The 10,456-nt window shown below is 34.1% G+C and overlaps 1 protein-coding gene across 1 annotated transcript; it reads left to right on the forward strand.

Annotated features, from left to right (window-relative positions):
- Positions 1 to 5,084: 5,084 nt before the first annotated feature.
- On the forward strand, positions 5,085 to 8,790 carry LOC126727553 (putative receptor-like protein kinase At3g47110). Its single transcript, XM_050433268.1, has 3 exons — positions 5,085 to 8,035; positions 8,161 to 8,559; positions 8,651 to 8,790. Exons 1-2 carry the CDS (start codon positions 5,338 to 5,340, stop codon positions 8,532 to 8,534), a joined length of 3,072 nt encoding a protein of 1,023 aa, XP_050289225.1. The 5' UTR covers positions 5,085 to 5,337; the 3' UTR covers positions 8,535 to 8,559; positions 8,651 to 8,790.
- Positions 8,791 to 10,456: the final 1,666 nt, after the last annotated feature.

Consider the following 10,456-nt stretch of genomic DNA (forward strand, 5'->3'; position numbering starts at 1 on the left):
AACTTGAGCATGAGAGGGCTATTAGAGCATCCAACCCAAGATCATTCTTAGGCCTATGGTACCATTTCCTATATTGTATTGTACCAGTATACTGCACTAACTAGTATTACACTACTAAACTTTTAGCTGGGTTGCCTTACTACTGATAAAACCATGTTTTTAAAAACTAGATTGGAGGCAAAACCAGATTTGCCTCCAGTTCCCGATTTTTTACCGATTTTGGAGATTTTCTTGGATCAGACTAGTGACCGGTTCCTGGTCCATTCAGTCGGACCAGCTGGTCCAATTTGATTTTTAAAACCATGGATAAAACATAACTTAAATAATGTTATGAATGAAAGGGACTCTTCTACTTGTGTGCAAGGGATTAATTCTCCTAATGCTGCCATTCCCTGGAGACTAGAGCATGTCATATCAGAAGTTGCAGGTTTAGCTACTCAAGTGCCCTAGACGTCTTTTGTATCCTCTAAAGTTCTTGTTTTGCTTTGTGTTAAATAAAAATTTTTCATTTGAAAAAAAAGAAAAGCAAAAAGGAAAGGAAAACTTGTACCTATACTATTGTACTAAAAAATTGAATGGGGAAGACTAGTTCATATATATAGTGTTAAGGACATATTTTGTGTAATTGACTAATTCTTTGACAAAACGCACTTTACTTGTATTTGGGTAGATTTAGGATGTGTTTAAATACTTCAAGAAACCATGTTTCAAGATCAAGTGTTGAAGCCTTCAAGTCTATCCAAGAAAACAAGCTGATAGTGCAAATTCATTATAGTTCGACAGCTTTTCAACACCTCTCGATAGCTGCAGACAGATAGCTCGATACCTCTCGATAGCTGGTGGATCGATCGAGAAAAATTTTGTCTCCTCGACATCTCCTCGATAGCTACTCGATAGCTGTATCTGTCGAAGTTTAAATCTCGACACCTCCTCGACACCTCCCAATCGATCGAGGTTACGGAAATTTAGATTTCCAGATCTGATTTTCGGACCATGATGACATGTATGTGTAGGGTTTCTTTTCTCACAACCCTAAACCTATATAAAGCTTATTTTAGAGGCCGTCACATAAGAGAATACAAGGAGAACATATGCAAAAGGTGACCGATACCTTATTCTCTCAGAAAGAAGCTACTGCGTCTTTGCGCCTTAGGGTTTTGTAACCAAGTGCTTCTTGATCTTTATTGTTGATGAAGTGAAGAACTTTGCAACCAACATCTTCTTCTAGTTGGTGATTAAGTCGCGTACTGGGATCCACACAATTGGTTAGTCACGTATTGGGATTTATGCATCAAAGGATGGCGTTCATATATTGAAGAGTTCAAAAGTTCTGAAGTGGTAGAAGGTTTCTGCTGTGAGTTCATCTTGTAGAGTCTAGGGACAAAGGTTTTGTACTATATCTAAAACTTCTCTTTACTATAGTGGATTGCTTTTTAGGAAGGTTTCCCCCCAGGTTTTTTACTGTGAAACTAGTTTGTTTCATTGGTTTTCCTAGGTTATCATATATTGTCTTATTTATTTTTCCGCTGCATGATTTTGATATGATATTGATGTCTGTTTGTTTTAACAAGTTTTAGTCATAATTAATCTAATTAACAACTTGGATTTAAAACTTATTAATTTTATCAACCGGAGTCTAAATTTCCCAACATATAGCATATAGGCTTCCACCTAATAGTATTCAGAATTGTTTTGTAATATATTATGTGATATATTCCTAGTTCCAATAATAACAATTTTAACTTCAAAAGCTAAAAATAAATAAAATAAAAATAAATTATTTAATGCCCAATGAGAGTAAACCGTAAAAAAAATAAATAAATAACGGAATTTGTGTTGAACACAGTCCTGCGTCTGTTGTGAAGAAGCCCAAGCCCACTGTGTTTGTAAAGAAGAAGCCCAAACATGAAGAAATAGAATAATAAACGCGCCGTTTCACTTAATACTGAGGCTTGTTTTGTTTTAAGTAAAACGGTGCGCTTGGGACGTTGGATTAGGCACAAGATTCAACTTCTCTCTTTCTTCTATCTCTGACTTTCTCTCCCTTTCTCTCAGTTTCTCAGATATTTTCTTTTCTATGTTCAGCGGTGATTGTTGACTTGTATTCACAATAACTCAGCCGTGATTGTTGACTTGTGTTTGCTATTACTCAATCTGTGATATTGAGTTTCTCATCAATTTGGACCATCTCAGTAGAAGCATTGAATGAAAACAAATGACCCAAAAGGGGCAATCTTCACAGAATATTAGTTGGTGCGATACGGTCCACTACGCACTCAAGCTATTCTACTTTTTCATCGTTCAAGAACCTAGTGCTGCAACATTTCTACTGCTTCGACCACATTTAATCAAGCACAACCCAGAACTCGCTCATTAAATTGAATTCATCTATTGGGATTGGGTAATAAAGATTTCGTTCTAGATTGTAAATTTCTTCTTGATTGCCTTATTTGGGATGTGTCGCCTTGCGCAATAGCTTTTCTTTTACGCTCTGTTTGTTTCAGCATTAACGTTTTCTGGAAAATGGTTCATTTTTCAAAGAGCATTTTCTAGAAAATTGTCTTATTTTCCAGTGTTTGGTAACGACCTTGAAAATGCGCTTGAGAATGTTTTCTGGTATTTGGTATGCAATTTTTTTAAAAATATTTCTTGTATAATTTAAAACATGTATATTATGTAAACTAACTAATGTAATCATTATAAATAAAAAACCAAGAATGAATTTGATTTTCGTACTAATTAATCTAAAATTTTGATAATAGATACAATCAAAATTAATTAATTGTCAAATTTTCATGATCTCTACCACTCATCTTACTCATATATATAGACAGTAACGTACGTACACACACACACACACACACACACACATATCAACCATTTGTCTACTATGGTCAACTAAAAGCCTTCTATATTACTCTAAATTATGTATTTACATAATGTACTGCATAATATATCATAACTACATAGTATCTACTAACAAAAACTGTATTTGCCAACATATGCAATTCTCCTAAACAATTATCATTCATTATATAACAATATTATTAGTCCACGGTAAAGATTGTCCCATGTAAAAGCAATTTAGAGCAATATAGTTACTATGTTTAAAATTTTCATCTTTTACTTCTTTCATTCTTTCTTCTTCTTCTTCTATTTTATTTATTTTATTTTTTTGCACTTTATGTACAAAAAAGAAGTAACTTCTGCCTAGAATCCATCAAACCGAAAATTTCTTAGAGAAAAAAGAAAATCGAGCTTGAAATTCAAAGCAAAGAGAGAGATCTATAGGAAGAGGAAAGACCAGAGTTAGTGACGGTGAGGGTGTGAGGGGAGAAAAAGTAAAGGGAATAGAGAAAAAGTGAGAAAACTTACCATGAGAGAGAGAAGGCGCCAAAAAATTATGTTTCCCACGGCTATAGACAAAGATAATATTTATAGGAGATGCAACGTATGAGAGAGAGATTGTTTTCCAAAAAAAAAAATTGGAAAACAGCTTATAGAAAATAAGCCTTATTTTTATTAGAGTTTTCCGTTGACCAAAGATAGTTTTCCATTGACCAGGTTTTTTTTGTGCTACCAAACACTGGAAAATGTGGAAAACTATCTTTACAGAAGGTTTTCCAGCGAAACAAACAGAGCGTCAAAGATGTCCTTAGTTTTTTTTTTTTTTTTTTTTTTTTTTTTTTTAAGTTGGTTTGTCAATTTTATTACATCTTTCATAATTATACTTAAGGTTATAAACTAAATTAACACAACTGAAAGATTGTAGACCAAATTGAAGTATGATGTAAAGGATAAAAATCAAATACGTAGTTTACCCAACTTATTATAATTATCTCAAAAAAAAAAAAAAAGTTTAAACTCATAAAATTTGAAAGGCCAAAATACATTAGCTTTTTTAAATCAAATAAATGCCATTTTAGTAAATTTATTAAGGTTAAAAGTTGCTCTTATGACAATTGTTAATGGACCATTTTAAGAAAGTTTTAATATTATTTTTATGAAAAATATAAAAAGTTGTAAAAAAAAATCAATTACTTTTTTTCTTTTCCCATAAGAAGTTCCAAAAAATATTTCATAAACCAATATCTTTAGCATATTTCATCCCACTTCTCATAAAAATATTTCATAACAGTTTCTAAAAATATTTTATAAAATTTAACTTTTCCCATTTATTAAAATTTTATTCATTAACTTTTTAAATCGTACAATATTTTATGACATCTTAAAAGAAAGAGTGGACATATAAGATAGAACAACGTGACTATAAATTTATTACATTAATTTATTAAATTAAATAATTATTATGTAATTATATATGATATCACTTAGAACATAATTCTTGGCTACATTGACAAAATTTAAGATAGTTATCATGTAAAAATGCAGTCAGATTGGGCAAGAGGTTGCAAATAATTGGACCATATTTACCCCAAAAAGAAAAAAAAAAAAAACTAATTGGACCATAATGTATGGTATTATAGGTATAACACGTTGGAATATTGGGCATAGAATAAGGTATTCTGTTTCACAAAAAAAGAAAGAAAGAATAAGGTATTCTGGCTCAAGAAAAGTCGTGATAATAAAAAGCAAGTCTATAGGTAACCCTTTAATCCACCTAATTGGCCACATTGGAAGTGTAAGCCTATCCAAGAAATTGATTAAAGCATCTATATATATATATTAGATATTTAGACAAACCTGATTACTAAAAAACAAAACATTAATTCAAACACCCATCCATCCTTATCTTGGTGTATCCATGAGTTTAAAAATCCAAATTCTTATCAATTGGTGGGAGTCTTCACAAAAGACAGACTAGACTAGTGTTGGCGTTACCATTGTGTGATTGGTTTACTTTTTTCCTTTGTGTATGAGAAAAAATTATAGCATTCATATTAGCTGTTGCGATATGACCTGATCCACTCACTTCACTATCCCAATCTAGACGAACTGTCGTCGTCAGTGGTTTACTTTTTTCCGGTGTACGCGAGGAAACGGTATAACAACTAACTATCCCTGTCTATTCTCTCATCACTCAAGACCTTAGTGCTGCAACTTGTCTATTGCTTTGACCTCATTCAGTCAAACACAACGCAAAACTTGCTCATTAAATAGAATCAGCAAGGGAGAGGATCTTGTTCACTTCCAAGCCATCCTTCTCTTATGACCCACTACTCACTTCGCCATCCAAAATCTAATTCTACTTTCTCATCATTCAAGACCCTAGTACTGCAACATTTCTACTGGCTTCAACCTCATTTACTCAAACACAACCCAGAACTTGCTCATTAAATTGAATCAGCAAAGAAGAGAGGATCTTCACTTGTAGCAATGAGAACGAGACTATCGTGCTCAATTCACTTCCTAGCCATCCTTCTCTTGTTCAATGTAAAATCAACTCTTGCTGTTTTATCTAGCAATACTGGCACCTCGAGTTATTTTGGCGGGAATGAGACAGATTATCAGGCTTTGTTGGCCTTCAAGACAAAGATAACACAAGACCCTGGAAACGTATTGAGCTCGTGGAATGATTCCCTCCATTTCTGCCAGTGGGAAGGTGTAACATGCGGCCGCAAGCATAGAAGAGTCACTGTATTAAACCTTAAGTCCAGAGGTTTGGTGGGTTCCTTGTCTCCACACATAGGCAACCTCAGCTTCATGAGGGTAATCGATCTCTCGAACAATACCATTGGAGGCAAGATTCATAATGAAGTTGGTCGTCTATTCAGGTTGCGAGTATTGAGCCTGAGTAACAACTCCTTCCAAGGAGAAATTCCTGCAAACCTTTCCCATTGCGCCAACCTGGAGCACCTTACGGTCAGTTATAGTAACCTTTCAGGGTCAATCCCGATGGAGTTCGCTTCTTTGTCAAAGCTGGTGGTATTTTCTGTTGGCAAAAACAATCTCATGGGAAGAATCCCACCTTTCATTGGAAACCTTAGCTCTCTCCAAGTCTTATCTCTATCCTATAATGTCTTGAAAGGACAGATTCCAAATGACTTAGGCCAATTAGGAAGCTTACAAATTCTTGCACTGGGAAAAAATAAACTCTCTGGTTTGATTCCATCGTCTTTGTATAATCTTTCATCTATAATTATTTTTTCATTGTCTGAAAATGAGTTTAGTGGAACTCTTCCCACAGACTTATTCCTCACTCTTCCCCATCTCCAATTGCTTCAAATAACTGGAAACAACTTCACCGGATCTATTCCGACCTCATTATCTAATGCTTCAGAGCTACAAATCTTCGACGTTGGAAGCAACAAATTTACCGGAAAAGTTTCAGTTAATTTTGGAGGCTTACAACATTTGGAAGATATACTTTTTTATGAAAATAATTTAGGAAGCGGAGATGTTGATGAATTGGACTTCATTAAATCTCTAGTCAATTGTAGCCGATTGAAGACCTTTATCCTCGAAGACAATCAATTCAAAGGTATGTTGCCAAATGTTTTGGGAAATCTTTCAACCCAACTTGAATATTTTATGATCAGCAACAATCTTATTTTTGGGGAAATCCCTTCAGGGATAGGTAATTTGATTAGCATGAACCACTTATGGATGGCTGGTAATGAACTCACAGGCACAATCCCAAGTGATATTGGTAACCTCCAAAAGCTACAAAGATTATTTTTATCTAACAACAAACTCTCAGGAAGGTTACCAATTACCCTTGGAAACCTATCTTCGATGAGTTACATGAATTTCGGAAATAATAGATTGCAAGGAACTATCCCATCAAGTATAGGAAAGTGCAAAAATCTGATTTTGTTAGATCTATCTCAAAACAATCTCCATGGCACCATTCCAAAACAACTCTTTGCAATTTCCTCCTTGTCAATTTCACTTAATTTAGCTCAAAACTTTTTAATTGGATCATTACCATTAGAGGTCAGCAATCTTGTCCATTTAGCAGAATTGGACATATCTAAGAACAAGTTGTCTAGTGAAATTCCAAGCAGTCTAAGCTCTTGCACTAGCCTTGAGTACCTTTACATGGAAGGTAATTTCTTTCATGGAGTAATTCCAACATCTTTGAGTTCTTTAAGAGGTATCCAAGTTATGGATCTTTCTAGAAACAAGTTGTCAGGTCAAATTCCAAATTTCCTGGATAAACTCTTCTTGAAGAATTTGAATTTATCCTTCAATGATTTTGAGGGAGAGGTTCCTATGAAAGGAGTTTTTGCAAATGCTAGTGCACTATCAATTGTAGGAAATAATAGGCTTTGTGGGGGCATATCGAAACTAAAGTTGCCTAGGTGTGTAGCCAATGAAAGGAAGAAAATGAAGCGGCATCTTGCAATCAAAATTTTAATCTCAATGGCTTGTGTGATTGTGGCAATGATCATAGTGTCATTTTTCTTATTTTACTATCGCAAAAATAGAAGAAAAGAAAACACTTCAGGACCTTACTTGAGAAAATCACTTCTGAAAGTGTCTTACCAAATGCTTCTTAAAGCAACTGATGGGTTCTCTTCAGCAAACTTAATTGGTGTGGGTAGTTTTGGCTCTGTGTATAAAGGCATCCTTGGTGAGGATGGATCAATTGTTGCAGTCAAGGTACTAAATCTTCAACGTAGAGGAGCTTCTAGGAGCTTCATCTCAGAGTGTGAAACCTTGAAAAATATTCGTCATCGAAATCTTGTGAAGATCATAACTTCTTGCTCAAGTGTGGATTTTCATGGTAATGATTTTAAGGCTCTAGTCTATGAGTTCATGCCCAATGGAAATCTAGAAAACTGGTTACATGATCTGGAAACAGATTTTGGGCAAGTAGAGATACAAAATTTGAACCTTCTTCAAAGAATAAACATTGCCATTGATGTTGCACGTGCACTCGATTATCTACATCACCATTGCCCAATGCCAGTTGTTCACTGTGATTTAAAGCCAAGCAACATTCTTTTTGACTATGATATGATTGCTCATGTTGGAGATTTTGGACTTGCAAAATTTCTTTTAGAACAAACAAATCTGAAGCAAAGCAGCTCAATTGGAATAAGAGGAACAATTGGGTACACTCCTCCAGGTAACAACAATTTATTGAAATTTTCATTTGTTAACATATATTTTCCCACATTTAACGTGATTAATTTTTTAGTTCCTAAATTTTAATGTGACTATATTACCTATATCAAATGTTTTGAATGGCAGAGTATGGTTTAGGAAGTGAAGTGTCAACCAAAGGGGATGTCTACAGTTATGGAATCTTATTGTTGGAAATGATAACAGGAAAGAGACCTACAGATAGTATGTTTGATGGAGGCTTGAATCTTCACAACTACGCTAGCATAGCCTGGCCTAACCGTGTATTGGAGATTGTAGACCCAAAACTTTTAAACAATAGTGATGAAGTAACTGGCAATCACAATTGCACCCCAACAAATAGAACGAATGAGTGTTTGATATCCATGGTGAAGCTTGGCCTGGCATGCTCTGTGGAGTTGCTGCAAGAACGATGGGACATTAGCAAGGCCATCTCTGAGTTGCAATTGGTCAGGGACATTCTTCTTGGCGCTAGGATTTAATGCAACATGCTAGGCCATGCGGAAGGTCAAAAATCAAAATTTTCTCCCTCTTAATGTTGGTATTAAATTCTTTACTTACACTTTGACCTTTTCCTCTTTTATGTTTTCGATTGCAGGCTCATAAAGTTTTACAATGGAAGAAAGAATTGTTTGGCCTGCTTAATAAACATGCTTATGGTTTATTGAGAAGCATTCTGCATGGTTCTTATATTACTCATCTTACATATTTATATTATTATATGTGTAACTCCAAATAATTTCCTTCAAAGTTGTATTTGTGATTAAATAAATTGATATTATGCTTAGAAAAGTAATTATATATCCAATTTCTATTGCAGTTGTAATATTTTAAGCCAACATAAGATGTGTTTTTTGCACTTCCCGTTCCCATCACTAATTGTATGGAAAAAGTGGCAAAGTGGGATTCCAATCTAGTTGTTATTCTGATTACCTTAGCTATACCGATGTAATTCACATGACATAAGTAATGATGCTTTTATATATATATATATATATATATATATATGATACAAATGATACCATGTTCACTGATATTTCTTATTGCAATATCAGTGAACATGGCCCTCCAAACTGAAGAGTGACTTATAGAAGGGATTTTGTCTATAATTATATGGATTGGAGGTAGGTTTATTATATATAAAAGAATATTTTATAGAGTACATTGATACAATTCTATCAGAGTGGGGTTGAGCGAATTGATAGGTTGGGGGACATTGAAAATGAAGGAAAATTTTAGGATGGAAAAGTGTAATTTTGCCCAGAAATAAATAAAAATTTGAAAGATGAGTTCCAAAGGAATAAGAAGAAAAACCTGACTAGTTTGGGTAGCTGCAGTTGCTAAATACTCACCGCTAGAAACAAGAGGTTAGCCATAATCAATTTAAGTCGACCATCACAATAAAATGTGGAACTTAGTTAGTACATTAAACTTAGCTTACAGGAATTTAGAAGACAGGTATAAGAGAAGCAAGGAAATACTCTTACTTCCGTAAACTCAAGATTGACAAGATAGCTCAGGACCAAACGACATCAATAAGAATATGGAGAATTCTTAATGCGCTAATCCTTTGTATATGCTATGAGAAATAAATTTAAGGATGTGTCTTTCTGCATGCGGGTGTGTATCTATGTATCCAAATATATATAATGTATTTGTTCATATGTGTAGGAGGTGGCCTTCTTCTTTTCTTTTTTTCCACTTCTTACTTTCATTTCTTGGGTTGCTGCCCAATTGCTGTGTAATTTCTTCAAGGCATGGGAGATGAAACGTTTGAGTAAGAGGAAAGGAGACCCTTTTCACCTTTGGTGTCTTTCAATGCATATTTACCCAAAAGATTTGAAAGGAACCTGTGTTATATATGAAGAAGAGTGATTTTTGAAAATTTATTTTAATTTTATTTTCATTGAGAAGAACCTCCTCTAATGGCTTCTCTTTTGTTCTCTATATATTTTTTTTTCATTATGTTTATATACTAAATGAGTTGCACTTTTACTCACCTTTTGTTACATCTTAGTCAATATCAATATGAAAGATTGAGAGAAGCATCCCCATTTACTCAAACAACAAGCTGAAGGCCTTTTTATCATGTGCACTAGCTGAAGCATCCCCATATGAGAAATCTCATATACATTGCTGGAAATGGCAAATGACTAGCAGAAATTACAGTTGCTCTACAATATTCAGTACTGATCTTCTACCTTCTCAGTCAAAAAAAAAAAAAAAGTACTGATCTAGCATACTGAGGAACCTGTCATTGAACATAAACAACTGTAATAATATTGATATTGTGACTCAAAAGAAAACAAAACATAGAGAATAATGAGAAAGTGAATTAGAATTATACAGAAAATCCAGTCTCAATGCAGTGCACACTTTCAAGATCTATGTTTTCAACTTAATT

Source organism: Quercus robur, chromosome 5 (assembly GCF_932294415.1).
Source record: "Quercus robur chromosome 5, dhQueRobu3.1, whole genome shotgun sequence".
Classification (NCBI taxonomy): Eukaryota; Viridiplantae; Streptophyta; class Magnoliopsida; order Fagales; family Fagaceae; genus Quercus; species Quercus robur.